General features: G+C 36.0%; 5 protein-coding genes and 1 long non-coding RNA gene across 9 annotated transcripts; 3 read left to right on the forward strand and 3 right to left on the reverse strand.

The window, feature by feature from the left end:
* The first annotated feature begins 1020 nt into the window (after positions 1-1020).
* LOC111447681 (LOB domain-containing protein 1-like) lies at positions 1021-2081 on the forward strand. Its single transcript, XM_023086965.1, has 2 exons — positions 1021-1365; positions 1654-2081. Exons 1-2 carry the CDS (start codon positions 1072-1074, stop codon positions 1969-1971), a joined length of 612 nt encoding a protein of 203 aa, XP_022942733.1. The 5' UTR covers positions 1021-1071; the 3' UTR covers positions 1972-2081.
* A 2756-nt stretch (positions 2082-4837) lies between these two features.
* Positions 4838-9525, reverse strand: LOC111447526 (ubiquitin carboxyl-terminal hydrolase 24-like). The gene is made up of 7 exons (XM_023086746.1): positions 9149-9525; positions 8093-8761; positions 7764-7948; positions 6732-6979; positions 5940-6085; positions 5410-5586; positions 4838-5293 (listed from the first exon to the last, which is right to left on the reverse strand). The coding sequence occupies exons 1-7, from the start codon at positions 9161-9163 to the stop codon at positions 5105-5107; spliced, it is 1629 nt and encodes a 542-aa protein (XP_022942514.1). The 5' UTR covers positions 9164-9525; the 3' UTR covers positions 4838-5104.
* Positions 9526-10209: 684 nt separating this feature from the next.
* LOC111447607 lies at positions 10210-10766 on the reverse strand. Its single transcript, XM_023086857.1, has one exon. The coding sequence runs from the start codon at positions 10663-10665 to the stop codon at positions 10450-10452; it is 216 nt and encodes a 71-aa protein (XP_022942625.1). The 5' UTR covers positions 10666-10766; the 3' UTR covers positions 10210-10449.
* Positions 10767-11770: 1004 nt separating this feature from the next.
* LOC111446929 (pentatricopeptide repeat-containing protein At3g12770) lies at positions 11771-21455 on the forward strand. 3 transcript variants are annotated; one of them, XM_023085858.1, is made up of 3 exons: positions 11771-12141; positions 13030-15031; positions 21234-21455. In XM_023085858.1, the coding sequence occupies exons 1-2, from the start codon at positions 12044-12046 to the stop codon at positions 15023-15025; spliced, it is 2094 nt and encodes a 697-aa protein (XP_022941626.1). In that variant the 5' UTR covers positions 11771-12043; the 3' UTR covers positions 15026-15031; positions 21234-21455. The 3 variants fall into 3 exon arrangements, with proteins under 3 accessions (XP_022941626.1, XP_022941625.1, XP_022941627.1); XM_023085857.1 differs by lacking the exon at positions 21234-21455 and having other exon boundaries at positions 13030-15283; XM_023085859.1 differs by lacking the exon at positions 21234-21455 and having other exon boundaries at positions 13048-15283.
* On the reverse strand, positions 16539-20087 carry LOC111446934. Of its 2 annotated transcripts, none has more exons than XR_002711178.1 (3): positions 19953-20087; positions 19601-19669; positions 16539-16707 (listed from the first exon to the last, which is right to left on the reverse strand). It is a non-coding gene; the product is annotated as an uncharacterized LOC111446934 (long non-coding RNA). The 2 variants fall into 2 exon arrangements; XR_002711177.1 differs by having other exon boundaries at positions 19466-19669; positions 19953-20044.
* LOC111446933 (cytokinin dehydrogenase 6-like) lies at positions 20606-22833 on the forward strand. The gene is made up of 5 exons (XM_023085865.1): positions 20606-21302; positions 21440-21567; positions 21655-21918; positions 22018-22280; positions 22378-22833. The coding sequence occupies exons 1-5, from the start codon at positions 20630-20632 to the stop codon at positions 22697-22699; spliced, it is 1650 nt and encodes a 549-aa protein (XP_022941633.1). The 5' UTR covers positions 20606-20629; the 3' UTR covers positions 22700-22833.
* The last annotated feature ends 2714 nt before the right edge of the window (positions 22834-25547 follow it).

Here is a 25547-nt window from a genome sequence, read left to right on the forward strand (position 1 = left end):
TGTGAATTTACTTCATTATACACGACCAAGGTACATGCATATGAACCCACTAGATGAGTATCAATCCAATCTAGGCCTGACTACGGGCATGTGCACGCTCATACATATTGAAACTAATGAAAAAAAAGGGGATGCAAAATAAAGTAGCGCAATTGTATATCGTACACAATGCATGATTGAAGGAGTAGTCCATGAAATGAATATATAACATGCATGAGGTTCCATGATATAAGAGAAAATAATTGTTCAATGATATGGTGCAACGTAACACGTGCTCATACATAAACATGACTCGTAACTCACAACTCAGGTGACTGATATACACTCATCTTTCATTTATTCGCATATGCCTATCATTCTCTAAAGTTCATGAATAATCACTGTATATCAATAATTCATGATTATCATTGTAATAACACATGCTAAACGTACGAGATACAATTTTTTTTAATGTTAAATTATTAATAGGAGAAATAATTTGTTAGCTTAAAAATGATTACTTTTGCTTACTACTTTAATAGAATAAAGCAAGTAATCAAGTAAAATGGAAGCAATGGTTTTTCTTTTATTTTTTATTAATAATTTAATTTTTAACCCTTTTTTCTTTTTAAAGAAAGGTAATAAATTATGAACTCTTTATTAAAGGAAAAGGGTTCACAAAAAAAAAAAAAAAAAAAGTGATTTAATTAATGGCTAATCAAATAATTAAGGAATCAATTAGAAATAAATAAAAGTATATATTATTTCATATAGTTTGAATTAAAATTGTTTTATTAATATTTACTTATGCTCTTTAATATCTTGAATTTTCTATTTTAATTTATAATTAAATTTTATATTAAATACTATTTAAATATTTTTCATAAACATCTTATATTTATTGGAGATGTTAATTAATAATTTAAAATTGATGAGGTAAGAAATAGGGTTGATGACGTAAGCGGAGAAAGTGATCCCCTCCCATTCTCTATATATATCAGCTCCTCAGGCTCTTCCATTTCCAAACACACATTTCTCTCTCCTCTCCCATTTTCTCTCTCTAGCAGAAAATTAAAAAAAAAACATAAACAAATGGCTTACGTGGCCAAATGTACGAGCTCTCCACCAACGCCGACCACTCTTCCTAACCCCCCCTTATCTTCCTCCGCCGCCGCCGCCACCACCAACTTCGTGTCGCCTCCCACTTCTCAACAGTCGTCGACGCCGGTCGCGGTGGTTCTCAGCCCCTGCGCCGCCTGCAAGATCCTCCGGCGCCGCTGCATCGAGAAGTGCGTTTTGGCTCCTTATTTTCCTCCGACGGAGCCCCTCAAATTCACCATTGCTCATAGAGTGTTTGGAGCTAGCAATATCATCAAGTTCTTGCAAGTACGCCCAGCCCACAAAATTTAATTCTTAAATTCATTCTCTCCCCCTCTTGCTCGAACCCATGCCCTTCACTTCAAACCACAATTAAATTTAGCTCATTCCATCGTGCCACAATGCCACATCCTTCATTACGTTGATACCAATTTGAGTCATTAAATTGTTAGATGAACACGAGAGAGCGCGTGCGACTTTTATCATCCAACAACAATTAGATATCAGAGTATTTTTTATTAACAAGTGGTATCAGAGCATTAAATTACGACTCATTTAAGGTTGTAAATTATGCAGGAGCTGCCGGAATGCCAAAGAACAGATGCAGTGAGCAGCATGGTGTATGAAGCAAATGCAAGGGTGCGAGATCCGGTGTACGGCAGCGCGGGCGCAATTTGCCAGCTGCAAACGCAAGTGAGCGAGTTGCAGGCACAGCTAGCCAAGGCCAGGGCAGAGGTAGCCAATATGCAGCAACAGCAAGCCAACTTATTAGCGTTGATTTGCATGGAAATGAAGCAATCAGCGGAGCCCCTTTGGGCATCGCACCTTGCGGATACCACTTGCTTCCTTGACGATGCTACTCTTAGCGCACCGTGGGAGCCGCTCTGGACATGACCGCAGCCGTTGCATTCATATATTTAATTTCATTGTAAACCACATATCCGATTATTAAAAATAATTTCAATGATTTAACTCTAAATGTGAAAGGGCTTCCACTTTTTGAATTCTATTTATTTTTTATTTTTTGTAAAAAAAATGCATTTTATTTTATTATAATTTTTGGAGTTAAAAATAATAATTATGGATGAACAATTAATAATAAAAAAAAAATTTAAACACATTATTATATACTCGTTTTATTCTTAAAATATTTTAAAAAATAAATCTACCAATTTTTTTTTTTTTTTTTTTGAAGATGAAAAATTAAAATCCACCGACCTAATTTACCTTTTTAAAAAAAATCAAACTAATTTACCAGCTAAGTGACGGTAATTGACCAACAAATTAACGCGTTATTTAAAAAAGAAATTACTAATAATGTTAATATCATAAGATGACTTTTTAAAAAATAAAAATAAAAATAAAAAACAAATCTGTAATTAAGCAAAGCAACAAAATTACCGATGTGTCGGCATGTAAAATATTTGTCTGAAAAATAAAGAAAATTTTATTTCTTTTTTTAGTTATTTTTTTCACAAACATGTCGGCTCATCCAAACGACAACCTTTTTTTCTGTTTTTTTTTTAATGATATATAATAATTAAGGAAAAGAAAGATATTGTTGTAGATTTTGTAAATATCAATTTTTAATTAAAAAAAAACAAAGACATTTATTTATACTTCCTTGCTAATATTTTCTTTTTTATAAATGTAATTTATATTTATGATATTGTAGTCGATGACGTAATTAATAGTTATTGTCTATATCAACAAAATACACATATTTTTTCGGCTGTTCGATCATAGAAATTCTAAAATTTTCTAGAAACAATTATATTTTGTCTGACCTTTTAAAAAAAAATTTTAGAAAACATGTGAGTGAAAACAAAATATGTTAAAAGTAACATGATTTTCGGACTGTCAAATGCTAAATTTAAATTTCAACTCTCGATATGAATCCCGACATTAATTTATGTATAAAAATTTTGAAATTAGTTAATTTAGACAAAAATTGAGAAGATATTGAGGTTGAATAGTCTTAAGTTTGGCGAATGAAGACAAATTGATAGTCTACTTATTAGGTAAAACGTCCAAATATAAATATTATAATCACATTATTCATTTTTTTAAACTATAAATATTATAATTATATAATATAATTTTAATAACTTAATTTCATTAAATAATTGTACATACACATTTTATAAAAGTGACAAAATATTAAAATGTAATTGCATATATAACATTTTCTTTACCAAAAAAAAAAAACATTAATCAATGATTGAGATAATAGTATTTTTAAAATACTCGTAATTGTCGATTCATTTAAATATTATTAAATATAATCATATAAATAACTGTAATAAAAAAATGTTCGTTTGGGCTATCTAACCTCGGTATTTTATTCACTAAATTACGTTCTAATGGAGCTTTAACAATTATCAATTAGCCTAATTGTGTATTAATTGAATAAATATCATACAGTTTGATAGTTTACCGACTTTTTGACTAATTAAAGTTTAAATATCATTTTGGTCTGTGTATTTCATTTTAGTTCATGTTTAATAATACTTAAAATTGGTTTCTATTATTAGTTTATCATTAACTTTTCTGGAGAGAAAATTAGTCTCGTATTATTATTTAACTATTTTGATTATAAAAAAGTTGACGACTAAAATTGAATATTATATTATATAATAAATAAATAAATACATTAATTTTCATGAATATATTGACTTCGTTTGAGTCTTGTCGTTGGAAGTCAAAATTATGAATCTCCCCTTTCTCATTGTAATGTGAAAGCTTTGAAATATTGAAATTAATAAATTAAAGTCTTTTTTTTTTTTTTTTTTTTTTTCAANCAAAATTATGAATCTCCCCTTTCTCATTGTAATGTGAAAGCTTTGAAATATTGAAATTAATAAATTAAAGTCTTTTTTTTTTTTTTTTTTTTTTCAACATTTTTCCAAACTCAGATTTACAATTAATGTAATAATGTCAAAGAAAATGACTATTCTTTTTCGTTTTCATTATATTTTGAGATTTTGTTGCAGTTGTAGCAAACACATTAATAATGGTAACAAACGAATTTATTAAAATAATGTAATATTTTTTTTATGAGAATATTCATTGATATTAATGCTTAATCAACATATTCTTAAATTCCACGGCACTTTTTTATTATCATCTATTGTCCTTTTTTTCTTCCCGGCTATTCACGCATGAGGATTGCCATATGTAGGCTCGACTTCGGTTGCTGGTGCTATAGGTAGGAGCATATTATGGCAAGATCAGTCACTAAGACAAACCAACTCTCCTCCAAGAAGAATTGTGCTATGCCCTCTCCGATCCTTATAAATGGAAGGAGCTACCTGGTGATTCCTAGGTTGCAGCACGCTTGATTGTTTAACTTCTTGCGCTACTACCACCATTTCTAAAACACCGACGCCTCACGCGCACAGATACCTACGTAGTGTAGTATCGGTGGCATGACACATTCAACATAGCGTTCAAACTCATGTACCTTCTAGAACGAAGGGTCTTCAAGCCTACTGCAATTAGCCAACCTTTCAACGACAAGAGGATTAGATGTCCCCATTGAATCTAGAACATTGTTATTATAACATAGTTTGTTAGTATGAAAAGACTTGTTGAAGTGTTCCAATATGAAATGTTTGCAACTTTGCAACTAGGCTTGACCTCTATTTTCCCTTTACAGCATATCCAACTCTTATCTTATTTTAAAAAAGGGTCTAAAAGGGATGTGACAATTTAATGTTCATACATAGGATTATAAATAAAAATAATTCAAAATAAATAACGAAAAGAAGGAAAGGTACTATTTCAACCCTTTATTCGCAAAATATAATATTCTTAAAAATTATATAATGCCAGGAAATACCATAATGCCTCAGAACAAAACTAATACTATAACGCTTTAAAATTCTTGTATAATTGAACCAGATCGTCATTCTCACTGCAGCAGATCATCCACACATTATCAACAACTCAAAGCCTCACAAGCAGCAGAAGGGTTTTTCTATGTTGATATCAGATCCAGAAAGGACTCCGCGTCCACATCGATACCTTAAACTCGTTTATAGAAGAGAACATAAGCCCTGTCATGCAACACATGATTCTTCCCGATTGTCGTGACAGATGCATCGTCGTATCGCAGCCATTGATCGTTATGGTATCGAACATCTGCTGTGTAATGTCCCTTTGAGGACTCTCTTCCATGATGGGTTATGGTGGCAATAAGTTCATACTTCCTGCCCTGAAAAGAATGCAACCAAGAGAAACAATAAGCAAACACTCTGCGCACACGTTGTATAGCGTGATCTTGCCTGTTCTACTTTCGGTATCGAAAGACTGGAAAGTAAGAGACAATACCTCTGTGGATGAGGAGATGAGAAGATTGTGGTTTAAAACCAACTCAAGGGGGAAATGCACAGGCTTATTCAACTTGGTACTTCCATGGCTTCCATAGCCAAAACGCTTCAAATGTAATATCATTATTTTCGACTGTTTCTGTATCTTCATAGATTTGCGAGCAGTCACAACACCAGCCTGGAGAACATATATCTCATTTTTAAAATCACTTCCGCCAAACATGTCTTTATCATTTAAAATCAACTTAATCTTAGATTTAAAAGCTTTTAAAGGCAATATTAATACTATTAAAAATAGGTTTTGAACAATTAAAAGCATGATCAAACATACCCTTGGTTAAGGGTGTCTGCCCACAATACACACCCATCAAAACTTGGATAGAATGCGAACATTTGCTTACTTTTACAACATAACACGAACATTTCAAGGGGCAGAAAAAGTAAAAGAAAGAATGCAATTGCATTGAGAATCATGCATGCGGGAGAACAAATCAAGAGGATTTTATAGATACGTGCAATACAAGAGTATACCTTCCCAGCAGCTGATGGCCGGTACCCTTCAAGAGTTTCTGGTGCAGAAAATAAACGCAACGCATCCTCAATCGTGCGAACAGCTTCAGGGTAAATATCAAGATGCAGCGATAGAAATGGCTGACCAGTACCAGAAGGCTTATTTCCTGCTCAATCCCAAGCAAAAATTGGATCAGAGGTAACGAAATCAAGAAAAAGCAAGTGAACATATAAACAGCAATAAATCATTCGGGTTCTAAAAACGATAAGCAAAAAAGATATCAACTCATTGAATTATAGAGGGGTATCACGAGTAAAAAACATAAGATCAAAACAATAAATACGTTGGTATGGATTTGTATCGGAGAATTGCATATCCATGCAGTTTAGTTATGCTAAACAATTGTGTCAATTAAAGACGTACAGTACGAGATATTACACAAATTGATGTTGATTCATGACCACAGAGGAAGATACAAAATGAATCCAACTTTGACCAGTCATAATTGTGCAGACTAAAAATCAGTCAAATATAAGTAACAGACTAGAAATTGAATTTTTTAAAATGAAAATGTGCTGTCCAGCAAATCAACGAACCAAGTGAAAGGAAAATAATCAATGCAACCAATAGAGAGAAACTAGTTGCAAAAATTCAAAGGATAACAAATCAATTGCTAAGAAGCACAATAATTCCAGAAGACATTAGCTAAATTCTAAATGGAAATTACCTTCAATATTCCATTCACATTAAAAGAACAAAACAAAACCAGACCAAAAAACCATGACCGTATGACATGTGTTCATATATACTACCTCTTGCCGTCACCATGCTCGTCAGTTGCCCCCCAAAGATTTCACTAAACTCTGAAGGAACAAAACTCTGTGTTCTCATCACTGCAGATTTGTTCTTCCGCCCAACTGTCTCCCATTCATCATCTTCTGCAGAAGCAACTACAAGATATTTATCCCCATTGGTAGTTGAAGACATTCCATCAAGCTTCAGCAATTCAGCATGCATCCGATCCATGACAAAACTTAAAAATTCTTGTGCATCTTCCTGTCTGGATGAGCAAAATAACAGGAATTTAAGAATCATGAATCAAGCATAGAGAATATTTTAGAGGCGATCATTGCTTCTAAAAATTATGATAGACATCACGTTGGGTGGTGTAAGTCTTCTTTTTTATTGAACTTCTAATAAATATTCCCTTAAGTCTTCCTCTAAATCATTGTAAAATCGTCGATAAGGCCGAACAAAAAAAGTAAACAACTTTGATCAAAATACCTATCTTATGAAAAAGTATAAATAAGTTCGATAGAATGCTAGAACTAATTTACAATTTTTTTAATCTTTTTCCCCCTTTCCATCTCCAATCTCTATTCACCAAATAAAATAATTACTAACCCCTTAGCAGTATAGAAAATAAACCACTTAGTACTAATGTGGGTAAAACATTTCAAAACAAATGATAATGAAAAAATTAGTTATCCATAGAAAACCTAACAAAAACATATCAAATACAAACCGCCGTATATCAATAAACGTTTAGAAACTTAATATGGACCTCATGTGGAAAGAAGTCGACAAAGTAATACAAAGATAATCATAACTCATAATCATGCTTCTCGAAAAAGATAAAGATCACCAAAATTAAGTACATGTGCAAGGTGCAGAGAATTAAGGTCATATGAAAGATATCTGTGTAATTCCCAGTGCTTGATATTCATCCTACTCTCTAATATTTTCAATTTACCACTGTATCAATGGCTACGTTAAAGCAAACCACAACCAAAGGTAAGAGATGAGCATTGAAATGAAAATATATTGGCAGAACATCCACAAACCTTGGACGTCCCAAGATACCACTGGGCAGATCTGGACTAAAATTTTTAAGAACACCATCAAACATGAGAGGGCTAAAAGGCTTCCCAACATCAAGAGCAGCCATATCCCTGTTCGGTACACTTGAACTGGGTACTTCAAAGGCAGATATGAACTCTACAAACGCAGTTAGTGTAGGATAACCCGCCTGAAAAAATACATCTCAAGTCAGAAATTCACCAAAATTAGTAGAAACATCAGTCATCAATCATATTACTCCAAATCTATTTGTTTTGTATTTTTCTTCATGCCACAGAAACAAAGACCAGAATATACTAGGAAGGACAAGGACCTTGGGGATTTCACGATTCTTCAAATTTCTCAAGAGATCAACAAAAGGAGAACAGGATAAAAGAGCCTGCAGAGTTGAGTTCAGAAAGCATAAATTCCCTGGGTTAATTAAACCTCGAGGTAGTAGCTTAGTGGAAGAAGTGACAGAAACAACGGATGCCCTTCTGAAATTTTCTTTGGGAACAATTTCTTGCAAGCCATCAATGCTACCATTTTTCTGGCTGTCTTCTATTAACAGTCTTGAAAATTGATTTATAGAATTATTCTGCCCATTTGATTCACATACTGAAGAAGAGACAATGTCGTCTATCTTCGTTTCTGTCACCCCATTAGTACAACAGGAGCTTGGATTTAGGTGGTGAGTACTTCCATTCTCTTTTGGCACTCCCGATGCCGGGGGAGTGCGATTTTTTCTTCTTTGGACAGTTTTCAGATCTGTAGCGTCCTTAGCAGCTAAATCAAGGGGCCCCAAACTTACGGATGCTGTTGTGGAACCAGAAGGTCCTTTCAGTTCACTGTCAAGGGAACTACCCGACGATTTTCCATCTGTAAGATTCAGAGAACCAAATTGCATATTTACATTGTTGACCAGGTTTCCAGGATTCACATTCGATTGAGGTTGCATCGATGCAATGGTTTCATCTTCAGTGAAAGACCCAAACAATAGAACCTAATAAAAAAGAGACCATAAGTCCAAAGATCACTAACACACAAATGCATAAACCCTAAACAAATACAATGAAATTATTTAAACCTATTCATCAAAAAAGTATAACCCCACTCATAAAATTTTGTCCTAGGCTATTCAGTGTCATGCAATCGAACCAAAAACGAAACTGATACGTAATAATAAATTGAGAAAGTATGAACATACGAAAAACTCATCTGCACTTTATTTCATTAACAAGATGGCATTTAGCCAAATGAATAAACTTGTCGAAACATTTGCACGCCCTTCTTATCAAAGAAAACCATCAACTTACTCTACAAAATTTCAACTCAAAAACCAACAAGGACTTAAAAACCCAATAAAATTAAATAAACAAACAAATCATACCTTAAAATCGCCCATATCTGAAACTGGATTCAAATTGCAAGGCAAAAAGCCTGAGATCAAAACAGGGGTTTTTACTATAGAGAAGGAGAAAGGGAAGCAGGCATATAGGGGAGGAACCGGAGTGGAAGGCTAGGGTTTTAGAAGACCCTGAAGGATGAGGAGCAGATAAAAGCAAACCACCGACTGAAGACATGAAAAGAGAAGAAACTGATAAGTGGGTGAAGAGAGAGAGCGTTTGATAATGGAACCCTCTCTATGGCCCTCCTCGCCGACCAAAACCACAGCACAGGGCATCGACTGCGCGCCTTCAAGACGATGAAGAAGAAGATGATGAACGGAATTTCGTCCCCCAATCCGTTTTTAGGGCTTTGAAAGTAAATTTGGCAATCTGGAACCCTAGAGATATTTATAGTAATTGTAAATCTGTAATTTGTATATTTGTTTTTTTTTTTTTTATTTATCTAGAATTAAATGTTTAAAAAAACATTTAAATATAATTATTTATTAAATTATACAATTGAATGGGAAGACAAAAAAAAAAAAACCATATTACATAAATCATTAAAAAAAAAGTAAGATCTATTTGAATCCTAATTAATATTTAATTACTTTGAATTAATTTTTATGTTAATGGATTAGAATTATGATTTACATCAAACAGTCTCTATATTTGTTGCCATACTAGACGAGGCTTGAACCAATGCCAAGGAGAGAAATTCTATTCTAAAAAACGCTAACATGCATTTACACTAAGGGTCGATCTCCATTTGATTCGAGAAAACCTCTACACACCTCCATTACCCTTTTGGGAGATTGCGCCCCATAGAAACTATTTATTCGAAATGTCTCTTGACTCAGAAATTCTGATACAATGATAGAATTTTTTCTCGTTTCATAATGGTATCTCACGATTGTGTAAACCTATGTAGGAATAAAATTAAATGTCGGAGAGTTTCTTTGTTTTTCTCATACGAAATACTTCATTCCTCTCTTCAACCGACGTGGGATCCCATGAGTAGATTCGTCGAGTTGCAAACCTAGGTGAGATGAACGCGGATAGATATGAAAGCGTCCAAACTTGTGCAAGGAATTAGACGGTGATATACACAATTAATCAAACATTTCTACCAACAAACAGGTCACTCGATTGAATGCAGAAACACCCATAGAACAGCCACAATAACAGCAAAACGATTCATGGAGTATTGAAGTTCATCCTAACAGTACAGAATTTACCCCAAAACAGAACCCAGTAGACAGAGACGGTACAGTGAAGAATTGAACTTGGATCTGATTACTAATCAAACATGGGCTGAATTATCAGGTTTGAAAAGCGGCTCCGGCGGTGGCGGAGGATGGGCGAGACCGCTACCGGGAGGCGGCGCCGGCACCCCAAAGACCTGGGCATTAGTCCGAATGTCCTGTCTCCCTTTAGCTCTGCCTATAAAGTAACAGCCAAAACCAAGCAAGAAGCAGAAGAGAATCAACGGCAGAGAGATGACCAGCACCATACCCATCTCTGAATCACGAGCAAACAAGAAGGATCTGGGTGTCAAAATATATACAGAGAAAAGGGGAAGAAGAAGACGAAGAAGAAGGATCTGAGCTTGTTCAGAGTTTGATGTGTTTATATCCTTGAAATTTGATCCAACGGTCGGCTTGTCTTTGAAGCTTCAACGGTCACTTTTTTCAGACAGAGACAGCCATTCAAATGACAGCTAAATAAATGCTTTCTTTCTTTCTTTCTTATCTTAAGCTTCTTATTCCTTCCCTTTGTTCAATCATTTCATCCTCACTTCCAGAATCTTCCTCTGCACCTTTATTTAAGCTAAGTTTTAAAAAAATTATTAATACTCTTAAACGTTAAAAATTACGTGTAAGTAGAAATCTACGTAAATTAAGCTAAGTCTCAAGATGGGTCTCGTGCTAAAGACAAAAAAGTTCTAATTTGTATGCGTTATGAGGTAGAATGCTTGCAACACTCGTTTGAGACGCTATAGTACAACGTATAGATGTTTGTGTATGTATGTGAATTAGCTTGATTAACTATAGTTTGAGCGTGTAGATGCTATTGAAGTGTCTCAATGTTGAAACTTCGAGAAATTTTGACTTGGACGCCGTCTTCTCTTTCACTTGGTGATGATATTTTGGTGATAAGGATGAAGCCCCTACTAATTATAGACCCTCGTTCGAGGTCGTGGAACTAAGTTCTTCCGTTTTAGTGAGCCAGACAGAAATGTAAGATGAACCCAATATTATTGACAATACGGCTAAAGTTACGAGCTAGTAGACCAATTTGAACACTGTACTGAAAATATAAAAGGAAAAAGATAAGTCCACGAACTTGATTTATAATTTTGTCGTGTTAAGAAGGCTGGATTTACAAACTAGAGCTCAGTTAGAATGATCAGACTCCTACATCAAATTTAAAATTATTATTGATATTTTGAAAGTTTAAAAATATTTTCGGCCTTAAATTATTTAAGAATATTTTCATTAATCAATTATTATATATATATATATATATATTATATATATATATATATATAGTTTAACCTAATTGATTCATGGAGGAAGGGGGTGAAAGATGAATTTGATCCCATATAAATTATTTGAAATTATAATTACCAAACCAAAATGAATTGGGATTGAATTATTTTTCAGTGGGTTACAAGAAACAGAACAGTTTTCCTTCGAATCGCAAGCACGATGGCGATTCTCCTCAGTTTCAACAATTATGGGGTCCATCTTCGACGGCCGCCGCCATATCCCCTCCGTCTCTCAAGCTGCTGCAATCGTACAGCTTCGTCGGTACTTGCTTCTCCGGAGAACTTCATCAGCGGGAAGACAGGGATTTGACGGAGCTGGCCTTTGCAGCTCCTCGGACTTTCAGCCATGTCTTTGCATTCATTTTCGCTCTCTCTCTCCTTGTCGTCGCTATCTACAGCTCTCTCAAAGGCGGCGGCAACCTCGCAGGAGGCTTTATTGAGGAGGTATTTCACTTTCAGTTTCTATTTTCAAGGCCATTTTCTGTGATTGGAAGTATCAGTGTTTGTGGTTTGAATTCGCTCGCCTAGCTTTGGCTCGTGTTTAGGTTATAGAGAAAGCGTATTATATATTGAATATTAGTTATCTTATTAGCTTGGTTGGATTGAGATTTTCAGCTAACTTTATACCATTTGAGGTTAGAAATTAGCTGTATATCTAGTATTTTTAGTAGATGACCATCTTGTGATTTCATATGTGACTTCAAAACACTGTTTCGGTGAGATTCCACATTGATTGAGGAGGAGAACGAAACATTTCTTTTATAAAGATGTGGAAACCTCTCCATGCGTTTTAAAAACTTTGAGGGTAAGCCCAAAGTGGACAATATCTACTAGCGGTGAGTTTGAGCCGTTACAAATTATATCAGAGCCAAATACCAGACGATGTGTCAGCAAGGAGGCTGAACCCTAAAGGGGGTGGACACGAGGTAGTGTGTCAGCAAGGACGTTGGGTCTGGTCTCACATCGATTGGAGAAGGGAATGATGGCCAGTGAGGACGTTGGGCCCTGAAGGGAGTGGATTGTGAGATCCCACATCGATTGGGGAGGAAAACAAAACATTCTTTATAAGGGTGTTGAAACCTCTCCCTAGCAGACGCGTTTTAAAAACCTTGAGGGAAAATCCGAAAGGAAAAGTCCAAAGAGGACAATATCTGCTAGCGGTGGGTTTGGGCCGTTACAGTTTGTCTGGAGGCCTTGTCATGAGATGTTTATGAAATGGCTTGGAGTTACTTTTTCTTTCAATGTTTATTTCTTAATGAATGTTTGTCCTACTTTCTATGTCATTTTCCTCCATTTTCTCTGTATTTCCCGAGAAAGTTGGAACTTTCTAAGTTGTAACTCATCCTGTAGGAAGCATTTGGATCAATTATACGTCCAGTTAATCGTGTCTGGGCTATACAAGTGTGGTTTCTTGGTTATCAAATTTGTCAATGCATGTTTGCATCTCAGAGATGTTAACTACGCGCATAAGGTTTTTCGTGAAGTCTTAGAACCAGATATCTTGTTGTGGAATGGCATCATAAAGGGCTACACTCAGAACAATATTTTTGCTGGTGCTATCAGAATGTACAAGGATATGCAAGTGTCAGGGGTGAACCCAGATTGCTTCACATTTTTGTATGTGCTTAAAGCGTGCGGTGGAATGTCGGTCGAAGGAATAGGTAAACAGATGCATAGCCAGACGTTTAAATATGGCCTTGGATCAAATGTGTTTGTGCAGAACAGTCTTGTGTCAATGTATGCTAGATTTGGCCAAACCTCATCTGCTAGGCTCGTCTTCGATAAGTTACATAATCGAACTGTTGTTTCGTGGACATCCATCATTTCTGGGTACGTTCAGAATGGCGATCCCGTGGACGCGTTGAGAGTTTTCAAAGATATGAGGCGAAGTACTGTGAAACTTGATTGGATTGTCCTTGTTAGTGTTGTGACAGCCTACACAGACATGGAGGATTTGGGGCAAGGGAAAGCCATTCATAGCTTAGTGACTAAATTGGGTCTAGAATTCGAACCCGACATAGTGGTCTCGCTCACTAACATGTATGCTAAATGTGGACGGGTGGAAGTTGCTAGATTTTTCTTTAATCAGATGGAAAAACCAAATTTACTTTTGTGGAATGCTATGATTTCTGGTTATGCAAAAAATGGATATGGTGAAGAAGCAATCGAGCTATTCCGTAAGATGATTTCAAAGAATATCGGGGTCGATTCTGTTACTGTGAGGTCTGCTATTCTAGCCGTTGCCCAAGCGGGGTCTCTTGAACTAGCAAGATGGTTGGATGGTTATATCTCTAAGAGTGAGTACCGAGACGATGTTTTCGTGAACACGGCCCTTATAGATATGCATGCAAAATGTGGAAGCATATGTTTTGCTCGTGGTGTTTTCGATAGAATGGTCGATAAAGACGTTGTCTTATGGAGTGCTATGATTATGGGGTATGGATTACACGGTCATGGACAAGAAGCCATCGACCTTTACAACAGAATGAAGCAATCTGGAGTTTGTCCGAACAATGTTACTTTTGTTGGCCTTCTCACAGCATGTAAAAACTCGGGTCTTGTAAAAGAGGGATGGGAGCTTTTCCACCAGATGCGAGACCACGGGATTGAACCGCATCACCAGCATTACTCTTGCGTGGTCGATCTTCTGGGACGTGCAGGCTATTTGAATCGAGCTTATGATTTTATTATGAGCATGCCCATTAAACCTGGAGTTAGTGTTTGGGGGGCACTTTTAAGTGGATGTAAGATCCATCGTCAAGTGAGGTTGGGAGAGATAGCTGCAGAACAGCTTTTCTTATTAGATCCATATAATACAGGTCATTATGTACAACTCTCAAACTTATATGCTTCTGCCCATTTATGGAACCACGTGGGGAACGTTCGATTAATGATGACGCAGAAAGGACTGAACAAGGACCTCGGACATAGTTCGATTGAGATCAATGGAAATCTCGAAACGTTCCATGTTGGAGATAGATCACATCCGAGATCGAAGGAAATCTTTGAAGAACTTGATAGATTGGAGAGGAGATTAAAGGCAGCTGGTTATGTTGCTCATATGGAATCTGTTCTACATGACTTGAATCATGAGGAGATTGAGGAAACTCTTTGTAACCATAGTGAGAGGTTAGCAGTTGCTTATGGCATCATCAGTACTGCTCCTGGAACTACACTTAGAATAACGAAAAATCTCCGTGCATGCGTTAATTGTCATTCGGCGATAAAGCTAATATCGAAGCTTGTCGATAGGGAAATAATTGTTCGAGATGCGAAACGCTTTCATTATTTCAAAGATGGAGTTTGTTCGTGCGGAGATTTTTGGTGAAGCTTGGTTAGTATTCTTTACTTCAACCTTGCACGTAATGAATTTGCTGATTTTCTCTTGGCCTATACTAACCATCATTGATTCTGATGTGAAATTGAAGAAAGTCCAATTTTTCTGTGAAATGGTAACCAATCAATTGCCCCTTCATGTGCCTTTTTTTCAATGTTCAAGTTTGATCTATTATAATTTTCTGTTTGAGATGCTTCCGAACATTCTACTTCAGTTATATTGGAGAAAAAACATGTCAAATTTTTGTTATGCATTTTAGTTTTTTTTTTTTAGTTTAACATGTAGAGTGGAAAGATTCAAATCTCGACCTCTTAGTTAAGAATATATATCTTGTTTTTCTGACGGGCGGAGTTGGGTTGTGGTGCCTAACGACGCTCTAACCTAGATCCCACAAAGGGTTTTGGTCAATTAAGACAGCAAAGTGGTGGTCATGGATGTTGAAATTTGCTAAGGAGTGTGTAACAACTCACCTACCGAATCAACTAACTCCAAAAATGGATGGGCTCGCAATCTATACCCGACTGTTTGAACAAATTAGTTTATCAATCTATCGAGCCATCTATCCAACCATCTATCTTTTGATTGTAACCATCTATCTTTTGATTTTACAATAACATAAGTAGTCTCTCTAACATTTTCTTAAATTTTAGGTTTAACTAAATTCATTATTCCTTTAAATTTAATCACAAGTTTTACCATTTACGACCTCTTAGTATTAAAAATCATCCAACGAAATAAGTTGCAAACAACTTTTCAAGTTCTTAAAATCTTAAAAGTGGAAGGTGGTGGGATTGTCAACATTTAGCAATGGCTAATGGATACTCATTGACCAATTGAGATTGAATGGCTCACAACATGAAAGCTGGTGTTGGGTAATATGATTGAACTCTTCCAAAGATTCAAAGGGAAAATAATGGGTTTAGTTAATGATGAAGAAGATTGTGGTTTTGTGGTTAAAGGAGCTGCAACTCAAACACTGTTCACTGAAATTTCTAAGTGTTCAAAACCACTATGTCCTAATCAAAGCGTAGACTAAGTCAATATCAACCACTCACCACTCTATATTCATCACATGCTTTCCATTAGGGTTTAAACTTTTATTATGTTTGTCTCTGCTCCTAACTTTCTTTTTCTTTTGTTATTATTGTTTTCTGTACACTTTTCTAGAGTCCACATTATTTATTAACTCTAGAGAGCTAGACTTTTGAAATTTAAACCATTTACTTTAGTGGTTAAATTATAGGGAACAAAAAAAAGAAAACAAAACATGATCGAATTTACAGATCAGAAGTTTGAATCACTACCCTCAAATGTTGAACTCTAAAAACATGTTTTTAAGCTTCGATTTCTAAGCAACCATATTTACCTATATTGACTGTTAAGAACGTGAAACTCACTTATTTTTCCCCATAGTTAATCTAATCTTCACTTATTTTTCCCCATAGTTAATCTAATCCAAAAGGCACGAAGAAGATCTTCAAACACGAGATCCTATAGACTCCCATTAGAGCAAGCAACATTGAATAAGTCTGTGTCAAACTCACAACTCTACAATTGGATCCACACCTACCTAATTCATTAAATAAGCAGCACATGGCGTTACCTGAAGAAGCAAGTTTAATGTGGTTGAATACACCACTTAGATGCAGGCAGAGGGGAACTGACTTTTTGACCTGAAAGAAGAGTTCAAATGATTCAGATCACACCATTAGATTAAGATATTCAAAACAAAGCACATTCTCCATGAAGAAGCCTTTGGATTGGACTCATGCATAAGTGACATTTTTCCCAATCACTTTTCTTTCTGTTTGGACAACTTATTGGCTTTCAAACTTAGTAGTTACCCATTCAAACTTGCAAGACCCATTAGACAAGACATAAGAGGTGAGCAGATGAAGACGACATCTCACCAATCAACAATTTAATTTTATGGTCCATATAAAATACATCTAAAAGAAATTTGAAGAAACTTGTAAAAAATACATCTAAAAGAAATTTGAAGAAACTTGTAAAAATTGTTAATTTATTTAAATAAATGATCATTCGGAGCTCTTCATTTATGTGGTAGATATCATATCAATGTAGAGATATTAAGGGCTACATTTTATTTTCACGGATATAATAAAATAGTTCTTAAATATTAACTTTAACATTTCTCTGATGAACAGGCATCTACGATATCTATACATCATATCAAGTTATAATGTCCCACGTGACAATTGACTTTAGAAGAGCCTGGGGTAACTTGTTCACTTGAATGAACTTTTCACATCAAACCCCACAAAAACACTTCTAAAAAACAACTACAAGCACAAAATCCATTCCAAATTCTAAACTACAATTTGAAGAGTTGATGAAAAGAGTACATACAACTCCTTTCTTGTCATAAAGAAACACTGTGATTAGAACAGCCATTAATTTGGCCTACTTCAGCTTGTTTACGCAAAGGACCACACTGGTGAAAGCTAAGTTCCATCCCATTTTAAATTTTCTACCACTTCGTTTTAAAATCGAACACAGACATAAAAAAGCAAAAAGTAAAGGCAAACTCTCTCATAATTAGATGCATGCATTTATTAGTTGACAGTTCAGCAAACTTAGCTATCAGAAAGATTGAATCAAGATCCAAAATGGATGTTTCAAAAACAAAACAAGTACTGGTCTTGACTAGAAATGGTAGGGATTTTAGTGCACAAAAAGATGGGGGAAAAAAAGGACGGATCAACAACGCATGCATTTAGCTAAGCTAATCTTAGTTCACATTTCTTTTCTGCATTCTGTTTCATTGTTTGAAGGGTCAGTTTCAAATAATTATGCTTCTAAATGTTGAATGAACGGTAAGTGTTGAAAGGCAAAAAATGTGCATGATTATGATCAAAGAACCTAGTTTTGTTTAAAATGGATTCATATTCCTGGGTGCGGTGGGGCAACTAAAAAAATCCAAACTTCTTGAGTGCTATCCTAGCTAGGCACACCAAAGTGAGATCTTGCAGATCAGAAAAACAACAGTCGGTCGTGAACTTGGACAAAAAACATGATAACAATTTGCCACAACTTTGTCCACATGATCCAGAGAGGGAGAAGAACAAATGTTTAAAGCTGGAAACAAAACATAATCATAATTTGTCAACTAACAAAGGAATATATAAATATATTAGTCAGATAATGGGAGACAGTTCATTTCCCAGCCTCCCCTAAAATGCATATTTCACCAACTTTCGGGAAGTAATTATAATTATTCAGTAGAATAAATAAACAAAACGACAAAGATAATGGGAATGATTGTAACAAAAATGAACAGAGTACTGTAATTGCATATTTGGCAAGTGACATGAAATAAAGTCATTGTAACTATGCTCAACAATCATTTTTGTAGAATGCCTACGTGTGGTTTCTTGGCTTTGACGATAATGCTAAATTTTACATTGCTTTTGTTGGCATTGCCCTCCAGATTTCCTCCAATATTTTACAATCAAAAGAAGGTTTAGACAAAAATGATTAGGAAGAGATTCTTTAGTCCTTAGATTTTTCGGCTATAAAGAAGATAAAAAAACAAACGATCACTGAAGAGGAATATTATCAAAAGTGGGGATAGGGAACATGATAAGGATTCACATTTCATAAAGTTTGTCCAACCAATCCTTCTTCTAATCCCATTACAACAAAGGTGGCAACCCTTGTCCCAAGTTGTGATGTCCCACGTCGGTTGGGGAGGAGAACAAAACACCCTTTATAAGGGTGTGGAAACCTTTTCCTAACAGACGCGTTTTAAAGCCTTGAGGGGACGCCTGAAAGGGAAAGTCCGAAGAGGACAATATTTGCTAGCGGTAGACCTGAGCCGTTACACAAGCTAATCTACTCGTCGTCATTGAAAAGCAAGCGATAATTTCTCGACTTCTTTCCTTACCCTTCTTCATTTCCTTCTTTAACCATACAATTCTGGGTTCTATTCCTATAAGGTCCACCTAAGATTTTATGTTAAGGCAATGTTGAAGTGATTGGATTTAAGAACTTTACACAGCTGAAAGAGAATCCTGCAGTCCCCAAGAGCAGGCAATTGATGGACAGGAGATGCCCCATGATGTAACTTAATTCGTCGGTGTTAAAGTGGGGATGGAGGATAGGGGTAGAGCTCCAACACAATGAAGAGTCCACTAAGCTAAAGAGCCAAAAATGGATTAATTTATTGGTGGTCGGTCTCCTTCTAGAAAACATGCAATCATCATTTCGGTTTTTCACCACAAATGGGCGGATGAAGTCTGGAATTCACACTACAAACTTCATATTTTGATAAAAAAGCAAGAGATTGCAATATCCATACCCAATTATCACAATCTTAATTTTATAATCACAAAGGGGATGGCTTTGCCTCTGAAGAGAAGAGCAGATCTCAAACGCAGTTTTCAAAATGATTTTGCATATAAAACTTACAGGTCATTTTCATCCCAACAAACCCAAACCTCTGACAACCTTAAATAGCTTCACTTTTGTAACGCCACAAGTCAAATATAAGTTGAGGGCATGATAGATGTTGTCAGCACAATGAAAAATCTAGGAGGTACTCACTCAGGAGGACGAACCATTAGGCAAATTTTGATTGGATCCCAAAACTTTGCCTATTTCCATTGAAGAATGCTGCAGGACACAGTTATAGGAAAGAAAGAAAAAAAAAACGGCATCAGAGTACAATATTTAGTGTGCCACATGATGTAGATATTGACTAATTTTCCTGTATTTCATTTTCTTGAGAGAGCCAGAGTTGAATTGGTATGTAGCATAAAGGAAAGAGGGGAAAGATGTAAACTTCTGATTGGTTGTCACAAACAAATTGCAACAAAAAGGAAGGAATGCAATAATTGCCACTGAGATTGTATTTTAATGGTAAATAACAATGTAAACAGGATCGAATCTTTCAAACCTGTGGAAGTGGATAGGTGTAAGAGTGGTGTTGAGTTCCACCAAGAAGGTGTCAGCCCCATGTTCGCTCTCCTTTCCCCTTGCTTAACCCGTAAGAGTGGCCCCGACACAATCCCCATCATATCTCTTCTCCCTAAAAAGCATGCAGGCAGTTAAATATCACGTGTATGATGGACCCTCTGGTGACCCTCTGATCCTTCTGTCTTCGTCTCCAATGAATCAACATGGGTCACTCTCCTCTGACTGAATCTGAAACTAGATACGCAATGTTAAATTCCGACAATAATAGGATTCAAGGATTAGAGTAGCCTCATCATTAATGTCAGTGAGACACAAGCATATGCATTACCAGTCAGAGAAAAGGCAGAGGAATACGTTTTCCGGCCAAGGCCTTGCCTTGCCTTTTTTTCCTTTTCTAAAAATGGGAAACAATCCTTAACAAGGTTAATGAGAACCTGTTTGTCTTTCGTGGGAAAAGCTTAACTGTTTAAAAAAGTGCAACGATTTCTCCCAACTCTTCCCTAAGTAGGCAGTCTTCATACGTATTCTCCTAACTGAAGTCTAGTTGACTCGGCCACTATGATCTTAACCTCCCTTTAAAACCACCTCCAATTCAGCCTTTTCTAGGCCCTCCTACACCTCCTCTGCCTTTTTCTCCTCTTTAGAAATAACAAAAACATGTTACCAATCCTTTCATCTTTAACTTCGGAGACTTGTAGCCAGAGAAAATTACGATACCCACCAGTTAGTTTCCTCAAACAAACCAACATGCTTTTGATTCGAAGCTTCATGATTTTGTTCCTGAGCTGTATTGCTGTTAGGATGAATCTATGCTTCACAGGCATCCCTTTTTCGCTAAGAATGCTTTACATCAACGGCCATTTTGAATTTGACAAAGTGGAATTTGCTGCAAGAGATTTTGGTAATAGATATCAATACTACCCTGCAGCAATACTGCATCCATCATCGGTTTCTGATATCGCCATGACAATAAAGCATATTTGGAAGATGGGACCTGGTTCAGAGCTCACAGTTGCAGCTAGAGGCCATGGCCACTCACTTCATGGCCAAGCACAGGCCCACCAAGGAGTCGTGATTAACATGGAATCACTCCAGGGCCCTCAAATGCAGGTTGTTCATAACAGAAGCTTCACATACATCGATGTTTCTGGAGGGGAGTTATGGATAAATATCCTGCAGGAGAGCTTGAAATATGGACTAACACCAAAATCATGGACAGACTACCTACATCTAACGGTTGGGGGTACTTTATCCAATGCAGGGATCAGTGGACAGGCATTTCGACATGGCCCTCAGATCAGCAACGTTCATCAGCTGGAGGTTGTAACAGGTTCGTTGCCATATACATTATGCTATACATATACAAAAGTAATGTGATAGGAAATCCATGCAAGGTAAATGGCGAACGCCATTTCCTGGATGCTATATTGTTATGGTAACTGACAAATGGAGTGAAACTGACTTCAGGAAAAGGGGACGTGGTAAACTGCTCAGAGGAACAGAACAGTGACCTCTTTTACAGTGTTCTTGGAGGGTTAGGCCAATTTGGAATTATCACACGGGCAAAAATTCTACTTGAACCAGCGCCAACTATGGTAAGATTAGTGTTCTAAAGGAACTTTGAATCTAGTCTAAAGTAACTATGAAGGGCTGTTCTAACCCAATTCTTCTATCCTTGACAGGTAAAATGGATAAGAGTATTGTACTTTGACTTCACAACATTTACCAGAGAGCAGGAGCTGTTAATATCTGGAGAAAATACATTCGATTATATTGAAGGATTCGTGATAATAAACAGAACTGGTCTTCTAAATAATTGGAGATCATCATTCGATCCACAAGACCCTGTTCAAGCAAGCCAGTTCAAGTCTGAAGGAAAAATTCTTTACTGCCTAGAATTGGCAAAGTACTTTCACCACAACAAGGACAACAACAATGTCGATCAGGTGAAGTATCCCTACTAAATAAATCTAAGTGAAAAATGTGAAAAATGTGAAAAATGTGAAAATAAATGGCAGCTACATGAACATGCTTTTACCATGCAGGAAGTCAAGCGGTTGTTGTCTCGGTTGAGTTATATCCCATCAACGCTTTTCATATCAGAAGTTACATATGTGGAATTCCTGGACAGAGTTCAAGTATCAGCCGTGAAATTACAGTCAAAAGGGTTGTGGGAAGTCCCACACCCATGGCTGAATCTCCTAATCCCAAAAAGCAAAATAAAAGAATTTGCAGAAGGGGTTTTTGGCAATATCCTGAAGGAAACAAGCAACGGCCCTGTCCTAATCTATCCGGTTAACAAATCAAAGTAATTAATGATCTAACAAGTTAAATGTTCTTGCAATATGTATTATATTATATTATATTATATTATACTGATTCTATTAATTATTACTGAGTTTCAGGTGGGACAATAGAACATCCGTAGTTATTCCAGAGGAGGATATTTTCTACCTGGTTGCATTTCTAACCTCTGCAGTTCCATGTTCTAGAGGAAACGACAGCTTAGAATACATCTTAACACAAAACACGAGAATTCTGGAATTCTGTAAAACAGCCAATCTAGGAGCGAAACAATATTTGCCACATTACACTACAAGGAAAGAATGGCAGGCCCATTTTGGGCCAATGTGGGAAACATATGTAGAGAGAAAAATGGCTTATGACCCGTTGGCAATACTTGCTCCAGGTCAAAGAATATTCAAAAAGGCTAAACCCTTGTCATGATGCCTCCCACACTTGAACTGTAGGTGTACAAGTATATTCTGCGCCTTTTCTCCTTAGAGTATAGGTTATAACAAGGTAACTGCAGAATGATTCAAATTTGATTAAAGAAGGTGTCAAATAAAATACGGATTTATCAAGTAAATTTGGGAAGGGGTGAGAAACAATGAAGGACAGTAGATGTAGATATCAATTGTGTAGTGTAATACAGCATTACATATATGATAAATCCAGGAAAAGACTGTGTCCTTATCATTTTTTATAAGATATTGATAGTTCAGAGGCAGTAATCTTTGTTTACCCAAGGTATCTCTGCATCTACATATTCATAGCTTCAACTGAACTCAATTTTCCATACTTGTACCAACTGGTTGTCATGAGTAATGAACTTAAGAGGTTTCACTATAAATCTAAAATTTATAAGCATTTTTAGTCTTATTCAATTAATTCTCTGCATTTCCGACGGCGGCGACTTAAACCGAAGCACTAAACCCAACATGACACAGACTCACACTATATGCTTAACCAATTATCTGCTGCTGCATTGAGGGTTAATTTCTCTATATACTTAACCAAAATGAACTTGACGAGCCACTAATTAAATTAATGGAGGGTCAGTCTTTCGAAGGAATTGGTGGAGTGCCCTTTCCATACATCTTTAATTTCTCTAGTTTTATCCTCGAAGATCTTTTTAAAATATTCTTTTTCCATTTTAATCTCTCAAAGAATGGCCTTAACAGTCACCAATTTCCTTCGAAATTGAGAAACCTGGTTGCATAGAAAATATCAGATTCTCTTGAAGAATTGAGAAACAAAATGTTCACAAACAAGCAACTGAAAACTAAGTAGAGAAGCATATCATCCTCATTCACCCAAGTTTGATAAAACAAGAGTTCTAACAGCGATTGGAGAAAAAAGAAATTAACAGTCATATGATCCGATATCATCATCCTTCAAAGTTTTAAAAAATAATGCACTAGCTAAGGGAAGAACTAATCTATCTTTTGTTATTTATATATTTTCACTTCTTGGGCCTTCTACAACCTTTTAAGCCCACAAGAAAATGAAATAATGATAAAGTAGAAGGACCTGAAGGCTTAATGCTTCGCTTTGGCTGGAATGACATTCAAAATCTTAGATGAAAATATTAAGGAGCTTTGGTAGGTAGCATTAATGCTTCGCTTTTCCATCTTTTGATATCTTTTGGTACATTGGTAGAGAATCACATAGGTTCGTGGTGGGGTCCTACAACATTTCCCCCCCATTTCATGTGCAATCCTTTGCATACTTTTCAATGTAATCCTACAACAAATAATAACCCCATGGTTGCCCAAGCTTTGGATTCAATTAGGTTGTTGGATTTCAATTTTATAAAAATATTATTTTTTTTAAGTACAATAAATGTAAGGATATAGATTTCAACTTCTAACCTTAAAAAAGAGTACATCTCAAAATTTCTCTAATTTGCTCTTCATTCTCATCGTGTCTAGAAACCTCATGACGTAGAAAGTAAAAAGAACTCACCAATAGCAATTCCAGTACAAAAAGCTATTAACTTTACGTCAATTGGTATTAGAGCCTCAGAATATACTTGGGTTTAGTGACTACTAATTCCAGAAAAAAGGACGAAAAAAAAGCAGGCCTAAGTAAGCCACCATAGCTGTTCCCTCCAGCGTACTTGTTTCCATCTTTCTCTAGGTTGGGTAAGCCTTTCTCGAGGAGACAGCTACTCAATTTAAAAATTTTGAGGGAAAGCCTGAAAAGCTCGGAAGGAAAAGTACAAAGAGTATATTCCCTCAAAAGTTCGGAAGGAAAAGTACAAAGAGGATATTCCCTCAAAAGTTCGGAAGGAAAAGTACAAAGAGGACAATATCTGATAGTGATAAACTTGAAATGTTGCCAATGATATCAGAGTGTGTCTGCGAAGAGGCTAAGTTCCAAAGGGGGTGCCGGGGTGGACATGAGGTGGTGTACCAGCAAGAACATCCCACGTCGATTAGAGAATGGAACAAGTGCCAACAAGGACGCTGGCCCCGAAGGGAGTGGATTGTGAGACCCCACCTCAATTGAGAAGTAGAACTGAAAACCTCACCACAGTTCATACTAGATGCCATATAGAACACAGGCAAGCACTTCCATTCAAGTCTGTTTTAAACTGTAAAGAAGTAATTACAGAGAAACACGCTCTGTTTACACATAATAAACTTACATCTCTTTTTCACTCATCTTTGTTTTACAGGAAACTCAGATGCTCCAAGTAGGTCAGAATTGCGTTAATCGGGTAGTGAATGCGGGCTCAATTTCAATTTCAATAACTCAAAGACAAGTTATATAATTGAATAGAATAGCAAAAAACATCACCAACAAATTCAATCAATTATACGTCGTTTCAGTTTCAACAGTTTCTGTAATCAAGCATCATCAACTCAACATAAAACTCTTAAAACTTTGATCGTTGAAATTCAACGATCATAAAAGGAGCGATGACTGAATCTTATTCAGAATTAATGGAAAAGAGGCAAATGTAAAATTTCTTTCAACGATTGGCAAAAGAGAAAGAAAGAAAAGAAAGAGAAGACCTGCCGTCGCGTCGCCAATGAAGGCTTCCGAAGAACTCTGCGCTCCGATTCGGAGACCCTCGCACGAAATAGGAATTCGCGGGAGAGAGGCCTCTTCACAGTCTATTAATAGGTTACACGTGTCAAAATACCCCTTTTTTAAGCTTTTAAATTTGAATTTTAGTTTTAAACTTTTTCGATCTAATTCTAAATATAATAAAAATATTATCTTATACGTTGAATAAATTATATAACGAAATTAATTATATAAAAAAAAAATAGGAATAGACCTT

The sequence above is a fragment of the Cucurbita moschata genome, unplaced genomic scaffold (genome assembly GCF_002738365.1).
Source record: "Cucurbita moschata cultivar Rifu unplaced genomic scaffold, Cmos_1.0 Cmo_Scf00009, whole genome shotgun sequence".
NCBI lineage: Eukaryota > Viridiplantae > Streptophyta > Magnoliopsida > Cucurbitales > Cucurbitaceae > Cucurbita > Cucurbita moschata.